The 21254-nt window shown below is 40.5% G+C and overlaps 2 protein-coding genes across 3 annotated transcripts in view; one reads left to right on the forward strand and one right to left on the reverse strand.

Annotated features, from left to right (window-relative positions):
* The first annotated feature begins 277 nt into the window (after positions 1-277).
* LOC105392259 (dual specificity protein phosphatase 1B) lies at positions 278-1377 on the forward strand. 2 transcript variants are annotated; one of them, XM_048630913.1, is made up of 3 exons: positions 278-484; positions 515-1112; positions 1250-1377. In XM_048630913.1, the coding sequence occupies exons 1-3, from the start codon at positions 390-392 to the stop codon at positions 1355-1357; spliced, it is 801 nt and encodes a 266-aa protein (XP_048486870.1). In that variant the 5' UTR covers positions 278-389; the 3' UTR covers positions 1358-1377. The 2 variants fall into 2 exon arrangements, with proteins under 2 accessions (XP_048486870.1, XP_011562165.2); XM_011563863.3 differs by having other exon boundaries at positions 278-1112.
* Positions 1378-4270: 2893 nt separating this feature from the next.
* The window catches only part of LOC105392244 (transcriptional activator GLI3), an 85503-nt gene continuing 68519 nt past the window's right edge, over positions 4271-21254 (reverse strand). Inside the window, exons 5-21 of the mRNA XM_048630743.1 lie at positions 16303-16395; positions 15626-15829; positions 14002-14176; positions 13520-13660; positions 13231-13396; positions 12920-13114; positions 12662-12826; positions 12462-12579; positions 12201-12376; positions 11922-12020; positions 11480-11642; positions 11044-11176; positions 9110-9253; positions 8702-8792; positions 8205-8378; positions 7739-7885; positions 4271-7619 (exon numbers count right to left, since the gene is read on the reverse strand). Of these exons, the coding sequence (XP_048486700.1) occupies positions 5442-7619; positions 7739-7885; positions 8205-8378; positions 8702-8792; positions 9110-9253; positions 11044-11176; positions 11480-11642; positions 11922-12020; positions 12201-12376; positions 12462-12579; positions 12662-12826; positions 12920-13114; positions 13231-13396; positions 13520-13660; positions 14002-14176; positions 15626-15829; positions 16303-16395 (4562 nt within the window). The 3' untranslated portion in view covers positions 4271-5441. The remainder of the gene's footprint in view (positions 7620-7738; positions 7886-8204; positions 8379-8701; positions 8793-9109; positions 9254-11043; positions 11177-11479; positions 11643-11921; positions 12021-12200; positions 12377-12461; positions 12580-12661; positions 12827-12919; positions 13115-13230; positions 13397-13519; positions 13661-14001; positions 14177-15625; positions 15830-16302; positions 16396-21254) is intronic.

The following is a 21254-nucleotide window of genomic DNA, read 5'->3' on the forward strand; positions in this document are numbered from 1 at the left end:
CAGTTTGGACAGAGATTAAAAGTTTGCGATGAAAATGAAAAATACCTATTGCACTTGCTGAAATTAAAATAAACCATGATGTGCAAAACAAACAATTAAATAAGTAAGTAGTTGGGTAGTTTGGGGAGGAAAGGTGTAGTGAGCATAAAATGTAAGCGCATGACAGAATTTCTCACATGACAGAATCCTTCTTGCAGAATGATGTCAAAATGCCTCTAGTCTATGCTCACTATCTATGGTTAACCTATTACCCCTCATGTCATGACAGAACCACGACAGAACAACAACAAAGCTTACAAAATCTCCCGTGTTTACCGTGTCTGAATAAACCGCGTAAACTATCTATAAACGGACAAGCATGAGCACAATGTGAGGGCCCCCCAAATAATATGGTCAATGCCCGTCGTCTCCTCGTCCTCATGCTCAGTGTCTCCATCATAGCCTTCCTCTCCTGGTCGCACCCCGTCAGTGCCTTCAAGTCGTGGTCGCGCCCCGTCAGTGCCTTCAAGTCGTGGTCGCGGCGCCTGCAAGCCTACGCCACCGTCGACCTCTGCACAGAGCCTTGCTACAGCGAGATCATCCCCGGCCTCTATCTCAGCAACGCGCGCGCGGCCGCCGACCAGGATGTCCTCCGCAACCTCAACATCACTCACGTGCTCACCATCGAGATACGCCGCCTGCCGAAATCTACTTTCCAGGGTACCAACATCAGCACCCTCTACATTAGGGCCAACGACCTACCTTCCACCAATCTGCTGCCGTATTTCCCTATGGCGCACCACTTCATCGAAGAAGGCTTGCGAGTCGGGAACGTGATCGTCCACTGCCACTTCGGGGTCTCGCGGTCAGCCACCCTTGTCATCGCGTATCTGATGAAGAAGTACGACATGACCTTCGAACAGGCGTTCGGCTACGTCAAGTATCGGAGGAATTTCGTGAACCCCAACTCGGGGTTTCGGGAACAGCTGCGGGAGTATCGCGAAATGAACTTCGATGTGAACAGTTTCCAGCGGTTTGAAGCCTACATGTCGGTGGCGGCGCGACGGCACCGGTACAAGATTGCGTCCGCCGCCGCCGTTCTCGCCTCCATTGTCATACCCATAGCTGTCTTGGTTGGTTGAACCCTTTATTCGGCTATCTTACTATCTTATAAATAGTTTTTGTTTCGGTCAAAGCATTCTGTAAATAATAAAACGACTAAGCGCAAACTCGTGTTTTTAATGCTTACAGCGTTGTTTTTCTCTTTCAGGTTAAATATTATAACGTTAGTTGGAGAGATGTTGTTTGCTCGGCTCGCAGTACGTTGTGTATAATCGTAAATTACATGATGCCTCAGGCGCAGCCTTCACAAAATTAATAAAAATAAGTAATGAAATATCTTCATTTTGTAACTGTATGTTTAATCCTTGTTATACTTTGTAAAATATAGCAAGAGCAGCAAGAGCAAGAGTCCTATCTCGTTTGAAAGTATAGTCAAACTACCTAATGGTTAGCATGATGGTTAGCCATACTGTACTTCCATAATAGAGATTGATTATTGGAGAGGCCTACAACAGCAGATTATTTAGTTAAATATGATGTGATAATATTTTAAGTACAATTTTAATATCCGGCAGCATCGCTCACTTCGTGAAATTATCATTTTTCCGTGAACAACTCATTCCATGAGCGGCCGACTATTTACGTGAACGAAAATCTTTTTAAATTAGAATATCACTGAACGGAAACAGCTGAACATCATCAGGGGACGCCCAGCCGAAGAATTATTGTCCGTAACTCGGTCAACCGGTCACACTTTTACTGAGAAAACAGTCTACATTACATTTATGTGACGCCAATGTGAAAGGAAAAGCTCCTGAAGCATTCAACATGATGCAATCAACCTTAAACTATAACCCCATCCATTAGAGACAGGAATGTCCTTAGATTACCTATATACGAACAAGATGCTGTACCGTGTATCACATACAAAAACAGTCCGGTCACCTTATGACAACCATTGTATCAATGAATAAAATCACAGATACCTACCTAACTTATTCAAAATAAGAGCTCAGTAGTAGATCTGGTGTGTTATTTGTCGAGACGTTTCTTTTGCACTGACATTCCATCTAGTGCGTATTAAAATATCGTTGGGAATCTCACTTACAAAACGTCTTGAAACCTCAGAGAAGGAGAACCGCACACCTGTAACCTCTCCTCTAAATATAGCTCGACCAAAATACACATCAATTAATAGCAACTTGCGAAAATAACAGTCGAAACTTGGCAGTGATGGCGCGATCGTATCTGCTTATGACTGTACATTGTAGAATAATACACTTTGTTTGAAAGTTTCAGCTCGGTTTAATTTGAACTGTATAAACCTAACTTCAATAAATTCAAAAACTATTTTATTAGAGTGTCAACTTAGATCTTTTACATTTTGACTTCTGTCTTCAAACATCAGAGCTAGACTGGCGTTAATTAATTTATTTGATTTATTACTTAATTCAAAAATATAACATAATATATAGTTATAGATGTACAAAAGGTGGTCTATGGTCTTAATACTAAAAGCATTGCCTACCAGCCAACATATAGAGGAGATTTTCTACAGACAGGGGGACCTCCGTTTTGGGATCTCAGATTCAAAACTTAACCGTGCCTGGGCCTGTTCATACAACATAATAGGTACAATACAAATAACTTTATTGAAAAACACGACATAAACTACATAGTTACACAGTAAGCACAAAAGGCGGCCAAATCGATAAAAGCGATCTCTTCCAGACACCCTTTGGGTAAATGAGAGACTTTTGGATAATACGCACAGTCGGCTCATCATGCGTGTATTTTTTCGCGATCCATTTGATAAATCCGCTGGCACCTTATCCAAAATAGTTTGTCTATTTTCAATACAGCAGCGTGACGCGGTGGAGAGGAATGCGAGTGGCCGACCATTTTATTTCTGTTCTTACAATTTTTGAGTATGACAGTAGGTAATAATTACGATCCTCGTGGACTGTTGGACGAGGTTCTATGTTTTGTATTGCTTTAGGGCTTAGATTGTATGGATGGAGTATGATGGAGTTATGCGGCTACTGATTTGTATGCTTTGTACCTAAATTATCTAAACAAACTTTGCCCGGTTGCTGTTTCAGCAGCATTCGTTAAGTCTAGTCAGAGGCCTTCGGGCAGCTTGAAAACATGCGACAGTCGGGTTGCCCACGGCGCGGCGAACCACGAGCGGAGCCAGGCTCGGCGTCGTTTAACCCCTCTCCGAACAAGCTTGCTTGTGTTGGGGTCCATCAACCCGCACTTGGCCAGCGTGGTGGACTGGGCCTAAAACCTTGGAAGGAGACCCGTGCCCCAGCAGTGGGGACGTGATGGGTTGTAATGAGGACGATAACAAACTTACCTGCCAATGATGTAGGTGGCAATTCCTTCAGTCTTGAAACTCTTGAATCAGGTAGTATTTTATTTACTGTCTGTGGATTCAGGCTCAGTACGAACGAACTGATTTTGATAACCATTTTCGGATTCAAAATATTTAGAATTTAAGTAAATTACTTCGTAAATGTTATTTCGTTTTGACTTCGCGAAAGGGCCTTACGCGTATCTGTGATGAAAATGGCTACTGCTATATACGAGTGACGTATGGTGCAGAGACGTGGACACTGACGGTAGGACTGGTCCACCGATTTAAAGTCGCTCAGCGTGCTATGGAGAGAGCTATGCTTGGGGTTTCTCTGATGGATCGTATCAGAAATGAGGTTATCCGTCAGAGGACTAAGGTTACCGACAAAGCTGTCAAAATATGCAAGCTGAAGTGGCAGTGGGCTGGTCATATCTGCCGAAGAACCGATAACCGTTGGGGTAGACGAGTTCTCGAGTGGAGACCACGAACAGGCAAACGCAGCGTGGGACGCCCTCCTGCCCGCTGGACTGACGACCTTAGGCGGGTGGCGGGTAGTGGTTGGATGAGGAAGGCCGAGGACCGAGTGTTGTGGCGCTCCTTGGGAGAGGCTTATGTCCAGCAGTGGATGATTATTGGCTGATGATGATGATGATATAAATGAGGGTAGGAGTACAATTTACAGAACTTCGACTTGGTCGAAAAAGCATGACACCTTCATGACACCTGTCCGTTTTTATAGATATCATGAGCACTGTGAGACTACAGTTTTTTGTAGGTTTTAAAATTTAAAACGTACAAAAAAAATTTTTTTAATTGTTTTAATATTTAATATAAATAAGTATGTATAGAAGTATTAAAGAGTAAAAATACTTTTAATAGTAATAGGAAATTTTATTTAAGATTTTTGTCATCATATTGTTCACAGATGTTCTTACAATATAGGTCTTTTACAACAGTAAAAACAATAATTTATTACAATATAAAGTACTTCTTCTATTTATCGTTGTGCGTCATTGTCGATTAATTAAATAATAACAATTTAAAACCCTACATCTAGTAATCTCATGGGAAAGTTAAAAACTAACATTTAAAAGATTAATATCCAAAAATTGGATCTTGGTTTCTGATATTGCATTTAAAACTATTTTACATTCTAAACAATCTTAAAATAAAATTAAAACTAATAACTAATAATAATCGTTTCAATGCAAAACTGTTGTAAAAATGGAAAATATAAAAAGGTTTTTAACGCTGGCGCTTAAAAGGTAATCTCGATATAGTTTTATTAAATGAAGTCAAGGTAGAAATCTCATTGAAAATCTGTGCAGAATCTGCTAGGTAAATAGGTACCTAATTGAAAGTCCATAGTAATGTTCAATCTCGGTATGCTAACTTGAAACTTTTTCGTCTAAGGTATGCCCACAAATTATTAAATAAAGTTATTCTAATAATAATAATAATAATCCTATACTTAAAGATCATGTTTAAAAATTTGCGATACATACTTAGAACAAACGAATGAATCAATGTATCACTAAACACGACATTAACTTAAAATAAATCTATAAAGGCACCGATGAATTTTATGTCTCATATCAAAAACTATGTCTTAAACTTATATTTGTACAAAATTTATTTACAATACAAGGCACTTAAGTAATCTTTATAGTCAATCTTTTAAAAGCTAACATTGTTTACAAGTAAATTATACATTTATGAAATTGTACTTACAACGTAAACAACCAGTGGAAGACATTTTGGAGACTGGAAAGTCATTTTAAAGTTTAGTAGCAAAATATACCTTAGTTCAGCACCAACATTATAAATTACGCTTACTAAGGTGTACGTCTTCATGAAAAGTTTAAAACACTGTACTTTATCGCAGTTTACATCTATACCAAAAACAAAAATAACAATTTTAAAAATAATCAGTCTCTATCAGAGATTTCAATTACAACCTTAATATCTTTTGCACCTTTAATAAATTTGAACACATTGTATACAAATTCAAAAACCTTACACTTAATTTCTAGAGTTAGTCCTACTGTATCATTTGGAGGTATTGGTTCTCTTCGTAAAACGAAGTCAGTGAGGTTTGCAGATCGTTGACGACCATGTTGTCTGCGCCGGGCAGCGGATGTGTGCTGCTTGACACCATCTCTGAACTCTTCCAGTTCTCACAGCTCTCCACATACTCCAACGTCCTCTGGTATGTCTCCTGACGCATCACGTTGTTGTTGTTGTTGTTATTCTGATTCTTCTTCCTCCCATTCGTCGCTTCGATCTGCGACTGCGATATGTCCCACACCTGCACGTCGCTCGGCTTGTTCCCCTGGCTCTTCAGGCTGTTCATGCTGCAGTCTGTCTCCGCATTCTTCATCATCTGGTTCACTATCGTCCGTCCGTTGTTCGGTTTCTGACTCCCGGTTGACATGTTCACGGAGTTTTGCATCGACTTCTGAGCTGGATTGCCGTTGTGTTTGTTGAATTGGTTGCCGGGGTAGTCCCACTGGTTGTAAGGTCGCTGGTGGTTGTAATATTGGTTGTTGTTCATCATGGTTTGGTTGTATTGGTGGTTGTTTTTGGGTGGTGGTGGTCCCATGACGTTGTTATTGACTACCGAGTTATACGGCGGTGGGTGAGGGTAAGGCATTGGCTGGTTGTATTGACTTTGTTGCTGTGGGTACTGCTGCTCACAGTAACTGTTCATAGTCCCTCGCCCGATACTGGCGCTATTGTCTACACTCATTACTGACGACCTAGACATCTGCAATGGGTGCATCTGAGCATTTTGATTGGGGTAATTTACTTGCTGTTGATAGTTCATAATTTGCTGGTTGTTATATGACATGTTTGCATTTTGATTAGCAGCCATGTTAGCCATTTGGTTTTGGTTGAACTGCTGCATCATCTGATACTGTTGCATGTTCTGATTCCGCATATTGATGTTGCCTGGGTTCTGTGACGGATATGAAGGTTGATTGAAGTTTGGATTCGGGTACTGATTCTGGGCATTGTTTCCATAGTTTTTATTCGGTATTTTTTGTACGTTACAGTTTTGTCGACTGCTGTTGTAACTTGGGGGTGGATGTTGTGGAACTTGTTGATTCATATTCATCATTATCTGGTTAGGAACGTTATGTGTGTTTGGCATATTCTGGACCATGTTGTTTGCCATGCCTGGACCCATCGGGCTTTGCATTCCCGGGTGCATGGGGCTGGGCATACCGTGGCTCATAGGACTCGGCATATTCTGTGTCATAGGACTCGATAAATTCACCATTGGGCTGGTCATGTTTTGAGACATGGGGCTACCCATATTGTTATGTCTTGGACTCATCATCATCTGGTTCTGCATTTGGTGCTGAGGGCTCATAAGGCTTTGCATGCTTTGAGGACTCATAGCGTTGTGTTGTGGGCTCATGACACTCATAACACTTTGCGGACTCATGACATTGTAGACACTTGGTGGACTCATAACATTGTGAGGCATGTGAGGGCTCATGACACTTTGAGGACTCATCGCACTTTGAGGCAGACTCCTCGGACTCATCATGCTGTGAGCCAGGCTCTGTGGACTCATCACATTTGATGGTATTTGAGTTTGTGGACTCATCACCATTGTCTTGGGACTTGCAGAATTCTGATTTTGTGTTACTATCGTATTATGATTGTTCCGCATTCTGTTTGATGGGTCCATAGTTTGATTACCAGCCATGCTTTGCAATGACTGTAGAGGATTGTTTTGATTATTTGTATTATTTTTCACTGGTTTCACGTATTTTTCCTGCTCACATTGATCAGTAGCAGCTTCTGGTATAACTTGTTCTTGCAAAGATGGATTTTTGTCATCAGGGGATTTAGCAGCTAATAGAGAGCCACTGTTACCCGACATACTAACGTCTAATGATCGTAAATCGACCGGAATATCACTTATATTGAGATCACTTCCTATGGCACCTAAGTTTTTAAGTAGAGAGTCATCACTGGTAGCTACATCACTGATTTTGTCACCGGAATTGTTGACATCATCACTGGTTCCTTTGTCTTTGGTTGCACTGTTGTCTATAGTGTCTTTAGGGTCTGATGAATTGGGAGGCTTGGTGGGGTCGGTGCTGGCTGGTGTCGCCGATTCGGTTCCCAATATTGATTGGTTAAGATATTGCATCATTTCATCGGGTATCACCAGCTTGTTTTCCACCATTTCTCCTTCAGCAACCTGAAATAAATTATAACATTAGTTTTTTGATTTATATTTCTAATTATAAAGTAGTTAAGTAACCTTAGTAAGAGCATTATTTCTTCGGACAATCATATCAAAACCAAAATGAAAATTACCTGTTCTAAATTGACCTCCTGGTTAGGGTGATGGACCTGGGCGGTGGTGATGACCACGGTGTTGGTGGAGTTGGAACGAGACTCCTTGTAGCTGACAGCGTCGTGGGAGTCCACGTCTTCAGTCTTGAACGGGAAGGGGGCGTCACCCTGTAAAGAAACGATTTTGAAAAGTCTGTTACTATTTATTCACTGATACATCAAAATCTAAATCAGTAGATCCCTCCCTCAAGAAATGAAAATCATTAGCTAAAGACGTTCCAATTGAGCAGTCATTCTGACCAGCTATTTTTTTAACAAAGTAGTACTGAGTATGTTTACCAATTTTCCGATATTGATTGGTCATTGTTAGGACCAATAGTTACGCAGTAATAAATCACATGGATTACATGACGAACGTAAAGTTTCGGCACTCGTCTGTTAAAAATAGACTATACTATACAATGAAGATTTATAGATTAACACTTACCACATCATCAGTGTTGCACGGGTACGGCTGGTAGCCCTGCGCCGCGGGATCACTGACGTTGGACTGCTCGCTCAGACGTCTCGCCTCCTCCTTCACCTGTACGTTGGGGTCCAGCTCCAGAGCCAGCTCCTCGGCTCTCACTTCCGAACACGTCACTCCTCGGAGAAGAACCGCCTGGAGAGAAGAATAGAATGTAACTTTATTGAACACTACGTAAATCTGACAAACAAAAACATAGTTGTAGACAAGATACAATGCAAATATCGCTGAGAGCGATCTCTTATAGGCAAACTTTCGGAAACATAGTAGAGGGCGGTGTAACGAAAAAATATATATAAAGAAAATGAACAAGATTTTTAATACAATAATCAGAAAAAAACTGATTTCCAGGCGTCTGGAATTATTTATATTGAAAATGTGTACAAATATATTGCGCAAAGCAGGTCAGAAAGATTATACTCATTAGTAAGTTAATGCAACAAGTTTTAAATTCTTACTTGATTTCCTTGCGAAGTTCGTACAGCCTGAACGGCGGCAAGAGCTGATGAGGGAGTAGGAGCGTAGCCCACGCACGAGACTTGACTAGATCTGCAAATGAAACATCATCATTAGACATTAGAAAAAGGTTGGAAAGAGCATTAGAAGTCTGTAAAGAACTCTTAATTGTACATGTACATACTACCATTGGCCATGTATTTCAGTAGTTACGCGCACAACATTGTCCACAGCACATGCAGCTGGTGCCTTTTTGAAGTTCTGGACAGCAAGCTTTGATAGTTTTGTAATTGGTTGTATCATTTTCTGTATTTTTGGTGTTGTTATCAGTGTTTCAAATATATATTTTTTCTTCTTTCTTTGAAGAATATGTAAATAATCCACTTTATAAGAAGAATTCAGTGACTTACCTTCTACTGCTATCTGGAGACAGCTGGTCATACACGGCGGTGTGGTGCGACATGACCCTCTGGACGCCCGCCACGCCGGTCGTGGTCGCCACCGCGCCGGACACCACTGACGCTTGGCTGCTCTTGCGAGATATGTCGGATGATCTGGTGGTAAGAATTTAATGGTAAGAAAAATCATTATCAACATCGTACCTATTAAGGAACAAATGGATACAGTACGCTTAGGAGTGGAAATAGTATATTGGTTTGATGAACTAAAAGCAGAGGCGATGTAGTAATGGTATTTTCTTTAACCATAAGACCTTCATCCTTTTAGATACATACATACCTACTTAGATAGATACATTGTTTTTTTACTTAGCACATTACAGTATGTATATGTCGCAGGCATCTGGTTTAATCTACTGTTTGATTGAACCGCTAGCCCGTTCATTGGATGACGCTATTCAGTTGTATGACTAGGCCGAACGTTGATTGTACAAGCGGAACAAAACGTCCAACTAGTTAGCGGACTTAAAATCAGTCAGGTGGTGAATGAAACAAATATGGCGTCTAACAGCGAACAGCTGACACAAAAAGCACTTGTATTGTTATTTTTCGCAAATAAATTAGCTTTAAAGTGCGTTATTTATGTTAAAATAGTGTGACAACATGGATTTACATATTATTACTCCGCCGGCGGATAGTTTCAAAGAAAAAATGTGCTGAAACTGGATAATTATGAACAACAATATCATCATCATCAGCCTATGTCAACCCACTGCAGGGTATAGGCCTCCTCCATGTTATGCCAAGTCCCACGGTCCTGTGCTACACTCATCCAGTTTGGTCCAGTCACTCTCCTAATGTCATCGGACCAACGGGTCGGCGGTCTACCGACTGATCGCCGTCCTTCCCTTGGCCACCACTCCGACACTGCCTTGGTCCATCTGCCGTCTTGCCGCCTTGCCAGATGCCCTGCCCATCTCCACTTCAGCTTCGTGATTCGTCTCCCAACGTCTTCAACCTTTGTCCTGCGTCGAATTTCTACGTTCGGGATACGGTCCACTAGCGAGATGCCTAGCATGGTGCGTTCCATGGCTCGTTGTGCTACTTTAATTTTGTGCATGCATGTCTTTGTGAGCGTCCATGTTTCGGCACCATAAGTGAGGGTAGGCAGCACACACTGGTTGAAAACCTTGGTCTTCAGGCACTGTGGCAGGCTAGATTTAAAAACATCTGCTAGGTTACCAAAGGCAGCCCACCCTAGCTGAATTCGTCTAGCGATCTCCTTTGTCTGCGAGTCTTTGTCAAAAGATAAACATTGTCCAAGATATATGTACTTGTCCACAACTTCTACTGAGCTGTTGCCTACTGTTATGTTAGGTACGGCTGTAGGACAACTGGTCATGATCTTGGTCTTGGACATGTTCATCTTCAGACCGACGCGCAGAGACGCTACATGCAATTCTTCAAGCATCTCTTGGAGATCAGCAACGTTCTCAGCTAGGACAATAAGGTCGTCGGCAAAACGCAGGTGTGACATGTTAGTGCCGTTGATATTAACACCTCTCTCGTCCCAGTTTAAAGTCTTTAGTTTTTAACAATATCAAGGTACGTTTATTGTTATTGTTTAGTTAATTTGTGAGATGAGAGCTTTGTAACATAGTCTTTTTGTTGACTCTTGTCTGGTCATGTTCATCTTATCCAGACATTACAAAGTTGCTATACTACTAATACTATCCCATTTAACGACTTCGCTGAATAACGTTCAGTCAAGACGTTGGACGTTACAGTCAACCACTTGACGAGTTGTTCTTTAGTCATTCAACTGAGTAGCGTCATCCAATGAACGGGCTAGCGGTTCAATCAAACAGGAGATTAAACCAGATGCCTGCGACATATACACAACTTATGTGGATCAAACAATAGCTAGAGCTAGATTATGGTCATACCTGGCACTGTAAAGACTGCTGCCTGAAGAAATGCCAGAATCTCGTCTTGTGTTCGGGATAGCCACTTTCAGTTCTCCCGTCACACCGGTGGTGGTGGTCCCCAGTTCTGTCCTGCCTGGGTTACCTAGATTTCCTGAAAAGTAACACTTCATTTAGTTTACAGTCCACAAGACTTATCTCTTAATAACTTCTTGTCACTATGATATGCTGAACCTGAAATTTCTCTGAATTGAAAGGAGTAACCAGCTAGATAGATCTCTATCGATATCGTCAACTGCCCAGGGTGCGCCGGACGTATAATTGATACCTCACTGTCGGAGGTCTATTTAATCCGGGAAATCAGACACAATGCATAAATATCTTTCGTCTCAGATGGATCCGCGGTTAGAGATATTGCAGCAGCTGAGAGTTCAACTAATAAGGTTAAATTACAAACCTCCACCAATGTCATGTAGAGAAGGCGGCATCATCCTGCCAGCGAGGCCCATCTTGTTGCCAAAGCGAGGGGTGTGGTGGTGCGCGCGCGGCTCGCCGATGGCCACCATGGCTCGCAGCATCAGCGGCAGCTGGCCCACTTCTCCCACCACTTCTTGTTCCACCTGGGGATAAAAGATTATAGGGTTTGAAAACAATGTGACAAGTGAACTTGCCAATGACTGGGTACCTCAAGACGGATTCCAGCGTAGGAGCAGGCCAAGACGGAAATAGTGGGCTGCCCTCGACAAGTTTATTCCAGGGTGACTAGAAGTTTTACATAATGTGAACTGGAAGAGGCCTTTGCCCAGCAGTAGCTACCTTTATAGAGGTAATGTAAGCAAACATATAAAAACATGTAGCATTTAATATAATGTGTGTATGAGATGGAGTGTTTAACTTACCTCTCCATCAAACCTGAAGTATGGTGCACCATTCTCGTCGTTGAAGCCACCGAGTCCAGAACCACCAAAGTCCAACTCTCCACCACATTGTGCTGATAACTGAAAAGATAATTAAAAAAATACTGATTTAGTCAACAACTTAGGCTACTGTATAAACTCACTTCCTCACTCACTCGACCACTCGTCTTTTTAAGTTGCCTGTTCATGGAACGTCATAACATAACATAACGCAATGAATTCTAAAACTAGACTCTAAAGGCAGTGATTTGAGAAACTTACCTGATGAGCAGAAATGTGCAAGCCATTGAGTGGAGGAGAAGCTGGACTCTCGCTCTTGACTGAGGCAGAAGAAGTGTGACCTCTGATCCCCATCGGCACCCCGCCCTCCTCGGACCGCGGGGAGGAGCCGGCGCCGCCACCACCAGACTCTGCTGAGTCGTCGCCACGGTTGCATCCTGAAAGATTAGCAAAGATCTCATACGATGTTCTAAAGGAAAAGGATGGAATGTGGTAGTTGGAAGGTTTGTAGAGTAAACTTACCTTTGTGTTTTTTACTGGCGTAGAATTCTGCACCATGCACGGTTTTCACGTGTTTCCTCAATGACGATGGATCTGTATACCGCTTTGTACAACCAGGCGCTTTGCAGACGTAGGGTTTCTGAAAGATAAGTTGCTCATTAATGCTTATCTTAAAAAAACTAGGAATTCAATCTTAAACATATCTTGTCTCTTATACAAACCTCATTGCTATGCGTTCGGTTCTGATGCTTAGCTCGATCACTGGCGTTGGAGAAGGCTTTAGCACATCCTGGATATTCACACGTGTATGGCTTCTCTCCAGTGTGACTTCGTAGATGTGTCTTCAGGTTTTCTAGTCGGGAATACGCCTTACAACAGCCTTCGAACTGGAATGGAAGATTAACATAAGCCATTAGCAAACAAAGAAAGTACCTATTAATATTGCCCTTAGAAGAATTTAAGAAGATCAAAATACTTACGGTACATTTATGTGGTTTTTCGCCAGTATGCCTTCTCATATGTACAACCAGCATGTATTGGGCCTTGAATGGTTTCTCATCCCTAGAGCATCCAACCCATCGGCAGACGAAGGCCTTTTTACTGGCGTGGATGTGGTCCGTGTTGATATGCTTTACAAGGTCATCTTGTGTTGGGAATTCTAGCTTGCAGTCCACCTGAAAGTATACGATTGTTTAGTTTTTTTTTTTTATTTAGGTTTTACAGTAAACAGAACATTGGTCCTAGCTATGGAGACTCAGTAATAAGGCTGCTTCAGTAATCATATACTTACCCAATGACAGTTGGTCTCGATGAAGTCACCAGGCTCATCCTTGCAGTCCAGACCATCATGGACAGTGCTTTCAGCGGCTGCTGACAGTGGCTTGTTGCTGTGCATACTCTCCCGGTGAGACATGAGGCTCTGTGGGGACTTGCGCTGCGTCATGCCTGATGATGCACTGGAATTTATAAAAGAGGGATTCATGTAAGTTAAGGGCAAGGGATAATGATGGCAAAGAAGATTTCAGAGGAACCAAAACTTCTTTAGCGTAAACTTCTGAGGATGAGAATGATGGAAATACCTGTCAGCTTCCATAATGCTGGTGATTTCTGGTTGTTGTGGAGGCTGCTGCAGATGTTGAGGAGGGGTTCCGTCCAGGTTCAGGCTGGGTCGGACGTCCACCGGACCCATCAGGAGTTGTGTCGGCGAGGATATGTGCGATCTGTAACCCATGGAATAGCTTTTATTTAATAAGTTAGTCTTCTTCACATTTATAAGGAAGTATGTCGATGTCTTAAAAACTAAATAACAGTGTCTGCTAATCTGGTAAAATGATATTATTTTGTCAGGAAATGAGTATTATCAGACGTGATGTGAATTTACAAGTTTATGATGTTTATGTTAAGAGGTATAAGTACTGTTACTATACTGCAAGCCCAATGTCGCTGATAAGAGCATTGATGATGATGATGACGATTGATGATGTTACGAGGTTAGATTGTGGTACAACTGTGTATTCCTTGGTATTGTTCCTCGCGATGACGTCATCGACATATAGCTAACCTGTGTATCCCAGCCACCAAGTGCGCGTGCGCAGCGTGGTGCGCCGCCGCCGCCGCCGCCTGCTGGTGCGCGGGGTCGAGCAGCACCCCCCCTCCCAGCACCCCGCTGCCCCCCCGCGCCAGCAGCTGCTGCGCCAACGACGCGTGCGAGAGGGAGAGAGCCGGCGATATCGCGCCTGGAAGAAAAGAGATGGAAATGTTAGGGGGATGTTAGGGATGTATGATGTTGGTGGCGTGGTTTAGGACACTATCTTTTCCCTCTTCTGGTTATAAAGAAGACTATGTGTTAAATCCAGAGTGTCAGCTTACTAGATACTGTATACAAAAGTAAGTTTGATGGTTTTTATAATAGGCTGTACATTTCAATGGACAACATTTCAAAAAACTAAAGCTGCTATAAATCGAAAACCATTTCGAGATTTAGCTCTAAAGGCCACAAAAAAAATGTTTTTGTATTTTTTTGATGTATCATTTTCGAGAAATTCATAAAATAGTAAAAAAGTGCTGATGACGTCATGCTTCTGGTGCGATGCATTTTGATGATCAAAGCCTATAGATTTAAAAACAAAGTAACTGTCACTTTCATTTTTGATGGACGTTGACGTTTTATCGTGACGTTGTTGTTTATTTGGGTCATTTTCATAAATTCTGTTATGACACGATCTGACTATTTTTTTAATTTATCGTATAAAATGGTTAGTACGTATTAAGAGATGACCTCTATACAATGCTTCTGAAAAATGCTTCTGCTTATTTTTATACATGATAAGTACTTTGTATCATCAGAAATATCAATGTCATTGCATTGCCATTTGTTGGTTGGTGGCATGTAAACAAAGTTTAAATGTCACTTGTCAGTGTCATTTATGTTTTTTTCGAGACTAAGGCAAAAGACAAAAATAAAAATTTAGCCTAATATGTGACGTCACTTCCGGTTTTAAAATAATAAACTTTAAATTTAAAAATAACATGCAAAAATTAATGTATATACAAAATAAAAAAATACGGGTCCTCTAATTTTTTATAAACTTTCCGAATAGCTAATAAAAATATAGGGTAAAGAAAATGAAATGTTGTCCATTAAATACCTCGGCACATTGTACCACTAAGATTGCAGGATAGACGAGTACCATTTACATTAGTTGCAGACTTGTTGCTATTCAAATTTAAAATATTATTACTCTGGATTATGTATTGCAGTATATGAGATAAACGTATGTATGATGTGCCAAAAAAATAGAATACAAACTATAATATCTAGATGATAAGTGTTGTATGATCTGTAAAACAATTTGTAGAGCTCACGGCCAGGAGCACTTAGTCGGTTGGAAATAGTTTTATTAGATTGTGTAATAGTCGCAACTAAACACTGGACTGCCAGAAGTATCTGTGATAAGCACTTTAAATCAAGTATTTTCAGAGAAATCGAGGATAAAAAACACTTTATGTCTTATGACTCTATCCATACATTAATATATCCATGCAATCGGTATCGGTGAAGCCGTTTGAGGGTGAGGGTGATAAAAGACTCTTGCTTAAGCCCAACAAATATATGCCACTCAATCGTAACAAGAAACCGATGGTATAATAATACATATTCCATATTATTCTTACAAGAAACCTACCAGCACTAAGATGTCCATAACTGCCAGTCGACGCGGCGGAGGGCGCTCGCACTGCCAGGCTCACCGGAGAAGCCCTGATGACGGCCGCCAGGTCCAGAGACTCCGCGGAGTAGGGGCTCCACGAGACCGCTCGCTTGCGGTTCACGGAGGCCCCTATTGCGCCCCCGGAGAGACGGAGGCGGGTGGGGGAGGCGATTCTTGAGCCTGGAAAATGGTTTGCTATAGGATTAACACTGAATAGTAAATGGTAATGTCACTATTCATGCAAGGATATAGAGAGAGGTATTGCTGCTACCAATTTTGAAGTCGCCCTAGATCGTGAACAGTATAGTGTTACGCAAGAAAGTTTGGCGATTATTTTAAGTAAGTAGATATATGCAGCTTTGATGTAAGTATATAGAATTTTATTTATCTTGCGATACTATATTTTGCCCTCAAGCGAAAACACAAACACAGTGGATAGGTCGTGAGCAGTATCACCGATGAAGCTTTGGATAATGATCTTAAAATTAGAATGAAAGTATACCGAATATGTTGGATGCTGATTTATTACTGGCTGGGGTAGCTTCAACTTATATGCAAGCAATGACTGTGTATCTCTAGGGACATGTACTACGCATTTACCTACATACATGCGCAATAAGTGATTGGTATTAATAGTCTATGGTTATGCTTACCTTCTAAACTTAATTGGAAGTCCTGGCTGGCCAACGTGCTGCCGGCATGAAGCTCGGGGTGCAGGCTCCTCGCCGCACTCAGGTACTCCAGCCCTGCACAACCAGAAATAACTAATTTAACACATTATTCAAAGAACTCGTTATTTCCAGCCGACGGAGAGCCCATAAATCTGACGAAGATGGACGAGAATACTGCTTCCTTTGTATGTACTACTGAATGTAACTAAAAACTTCCTAAAGAATCATTTAAACACGTCCCCTTTATGATACTTTGTGTCATCACAAATCAGTATTACTTAGACACAGCGGACCATAACGTTAGCGTACAAGATTGACTTGTCACCAACCAACCAGTTCTGGTACTCGCCACTTAAAGTAGTTTGATTAATAACGACCAGCTAACTTTTACGAGCCATTTCGTCGGACCTACGATTTCATACACACCAAATTGGGACGTCTAATGTGTCAGACTAATTAACAGCGCCCGATTCGACGAGGTTAAATGTAAAAGTTGGTTTTGGAGGGCACATTGGAGCCAATTTTGAGGCAAATTGGAGGCTCGAAAACAAACAAGGCACGGGCGGAGGCTGCAAAAACTATTAGGCCGAGGGCAGATCTCAATCAGCCACGGCCGGTGTTCCACTTTATCCTTCAAATGATAGGTTGTGGTTGGAAGGCCGTGTTGTGTTGTGATGGCCGCCGCTGTGAGGACCGAACACGCAGCTCACAAGAAACGAGCATTCCGCCAAAAATCCGGTGCCCAAAATAACGTGTGTGGCTGCCTTTGACGCGCCGCTCGCGAAGTCTCGACGAATCCCAGAAAATTTTTATGTCTTCATCCTCTGTGAGAACCGACCTCGGAAATGTAGATATTCGGACCCGCCCAATAAGAAAAAAAACCCACTCGACCCGTCATCGATCGAATTTAAACCCAATAAGTTGTCGAGTCCGTTTCGAATTCCATTAACCGGCGAGCGTGGTCACCCTCGCGACATTGGCTTCACCGCTGACAAAAAGTCACTCTAAAACTGTCTTTATGCTCTTTTTCGAATAGTTGAATTTTGATCGATCGCCGAGGTCTCGTGGGTCGTTTTTTGTCTGTCCGGTCATGTGGGGCTGATATAAGTTAATATCGATGTGATGTATTAATTTTTATCGATGCCGATTGGGCGTAAAATTAGTATCTTGATTCTCGTCGGCTAGTGGTTTCGTGGTCACGTTTCGCGTTAAAATATGAATGTCGATAGCTTTGTCTCGGCGGCGCCTTTGGTGCTTAGTGAGTTTGTAACAGCATATTCTAATGAGGCAGTTGCGGGTTAACGAGCGAGGTGGAGGCTGCAGGCGACTCATCTCGCCGCCTACTACAACCTGAATATATTTTTACGCTGTTTAGTCACTTCATATTTTAATGTCCACCAATAAAAGGCTTGCATAGATTAGGATTGGTTAATAGAGCTATTAAATGGAGATTCGATGGTTAAGAGCCGATTTGTGTAGGAGGTTTATGTTTGAGAGAAAGTGGTCGGGTATAAAGGGTTAAGTATTAAATTATGTGAGCGTTAGAATTTAATTTAAGTATGTACCTACCTACTGAATAATAATGATAATAATAATGTCCTCCTAGCCGAATTTCGACCACGGCGGCCAATCTCAATTGAGATCAGCCATCTACGCAGGAGTAGATTATAGTGCCCAAGTGTGTGCGCAGTACACAGGAGCACTCTCTGTTCCATCACTCTCATAGCCCAATGGGACGGATTGACCGACACGACTGGAGAGAGCTAGGCGCAGGACCGACTGCTTTACATGCCCATCCGACAGCATGGATCGTTTCTATGTTTCGGACATCAGGTGATCAGCCTTCTATGTCCTAACCAAACTTAGAACCACAATTTAGAAACACAAATTGATGGTCCCACCCGGGAATCGAACCCGGGACCTCTGGGTCATGAAGCGAAGCTTCTACCACTAGACCACAGACCTACTGAAAGTTTGTACAGGTACTAAAAACGTTAGGTACTCGTAAGTACATAGCCTTGCAAACGTACTTTTGCTTCCTCAATGATATACGAGTACTTCTTATTCTTAGCGGCCAGCGCTAAAAAGAGTTAATATTAATTGATAAATATTATTTATCATCAACATTCAAAAAGGTCAGGGGTTCCTAACCGTGTTAAACAGGTACCTACTTATCAGATTATTAACCTGTCAACTGTCATAAAACTATTTGTATCTCTACACGAGGCAAAAACTAGTCATAAACTTTACTAAACAGGGTTTTTGTTCCAAGTAGGTTTTTGTAAAAACTAAAAGGGTAAGATAATAAAGTTAATCTAATAATAGCTTTCATTATGTTTTATTTATTGACGATCTTACAGCAACAGTTTCTTTTGCTCATAAAGTCTAATCTAGACATGACTGTAATTAATATTATTAAAATCCCTGTTTAAATAATATCAAGTTATCTATTTAATTGTCTATTTGTTATCTTAATAGGTTACGAACAGTTAATTTAATAATTATATTCAGTAGGAACGCGAGAAACTAACAATTATTAGCCGTGTACTCTAATTAAGGTATTACAAACATGTTTAAGCTAAGGACGGAGGTGGAAAAAGCCAACCGTAAGTATTTAATGTGTGAAAAATTTAAGTTTTTTTTTTGTTTTAGATAAATAACATACTTACAATATTTTATAGAGTGGAAAATATAGATAGAGGAATCAAAGGACCATAGCAGATTTCGCAATAGTACCTACTCGTATATTAAATTTGTGCGTAATTCTGAATATTATGAACTGTCACACGAATCATAATAACCGAAAAGTGATATAGGTATCTAGTGAATGACTAAATCTTACCAGTGAGGTAAGCTGTAAGCTGTGATGTTTGACGCTTCTCAAATGAATCTTTTTTTTATTATTTTAGCACGTCACGTCAGTCAGACCTGTCAGGTTTTTACACATAACAATTTTGCCTCTTCAATTAAGTTCGAGATCTCCAAATTATCTACCCCACTGCGGAGCATGACTGAGAATATCTCTTGTCTTGAAGGTGTCATGTTTTCCCCTTCGACCATTGTTTTTCCACATTATATAAGGTTTATTCTAGGCATTAGGTGTGTATGGTGAGAGTGATAAATTGATTTTAAGGGTACCTACTAACGACACCAAACACCTCAAGTGTTATTTAAAAATAGCCCGCTATACAGGGTGTTATACTACGATGACAAGCTCTACCTAACTACCACATCACAACATTGACATATGCTTCGAAAGAATTCACTAAAAATGCGATTATGAGCTCATTAACGCCTCGCTCTCAAAGGATTCTCAACCTTGTTACTGTTTGGTATATAGATGGGTTTGTCTTGATGTTTGTTGGTATTTAAGTGTAGATAATTGTTTGAAGAAACTGAACACTGCAAGCTGCGCACAGATGCCCTTCCGGTCGCTTTGATGGTAATTGCTTGTTAAAAGTCGGAAGAACTTACACTTAGGTAGTTATACACCCTGTATTTTAGTTTTTAAAAATAGGTTTATTTATTTTTGGGAATTGAAAATGTCTGCCATGCTGCTTTTGAAGCGAGGTAACACCACATTTTTGCCACAAAATGAATATGCTGTACATATAATATATAAATAACTATTTATATCTAAATTTTCGCATACACTCTAAAATCATTACAAAAATATATGTTTCAGCTAAAATAAGCGTTAATTATTCACAACTACATTATTTTGTTTAATATCCAATTTCGAAAAAGGTCAACCATTATTTCCAAAATAAACATCTGCATATTGGACACAAAAAATCCATGTGTGAACTTGTTAATGAACTTTCTTAGAATCGGTTTCGAACCTGGGACCGGCTGTGACAAGACATTATGATTTATGTTTCCTCAGATCCACCTCCTAGTTAACAGCTCACGAAACTAAAGTATTTAATTAACAGAGAATTCGCAAAAAGTTGATAATTGACACGGGGCCGGTTGGTTGTTGTTTTCAACCACTGACAGAAAACGAGGGGTGTTATAAATTTAACGTGTCTGTGTATTTGTATCTGTCTGTGGTAGCGTAGCTCCGAAACGGCTAATTCGGTTTTAGTTTTTTTTTAAATATTGCGTTACCTTATTTTACCTTGAATAGTTTAAACACATTTTAGTATAAAAAATTATAATTGAGTGTAGATTTCTTAAAAATATAATTTCAAAGATTATAGTAACTACCTACACCTACACGTTTGCCGTCAATCAAATAAAATCATTATTAATCATAACTTTTTGCTCGTTATGGGCCATTTGCATGCATTCATTTGGACGTAACTCGGAGGTTTGGTCGGGAACTAGTTTTTAATAGCTCAATTTCAAGATGCAAATAAAAAAACTTACTCGATAGTCTCGGGTATAGTATACAGAATGCGGGACTAGAGGTGTACCACTTTCGGCCATCGGCTACTAAACTAATGATAGTATTATTTTATACTTGGATGAATTTCAGTGTAATTCTGAACAATATTTACTACAGGACCACTACTCGGAAGTCAATAAAATTAGGTATCGTATAATTTTTTATTATTATTATTTTTGGATTAGCTTGATTTCCTTTGTAATTTAAACATTTTATTTATAACATTTTAATATAAAATGTTGTAGGTACATAATTTCTAAACTTCTAACTTTAAAAAGTAGTATTTATCTTCTACTATAAGAATACACAACTATTATTTTATACTGGCCGAAATTCATTCGACTATAGCTAACATAAACATCTACAATTCGAAACCAAATCAGCTCGATAACTTAATTGGTCGACTCAAATCGATTTCACACATAGAAATAGTTGTTAATTCAATTACTAATCAATGGGAATTATTAATATTTAAATGAAGTTCCATCCAACTTTCAAGTTAGTTCGCTTTGTGTACTAATTGGTTTGGGCCTTGTAAAGAGGT

Source organism: Plutella xylostella, chromosome 27 (genome assembly GCF_932276165.1).
Source record: "Plutella xylostella chromosome 27, ilPluXylo3.1, whole genome shotgun sequence".
Taxonomy (NCBI): Eukaryota; Metazoa; Arthropoda; class Insecta; order Lepidoptera; family Plutellidae; genus Plutella; species Plutella xylostella.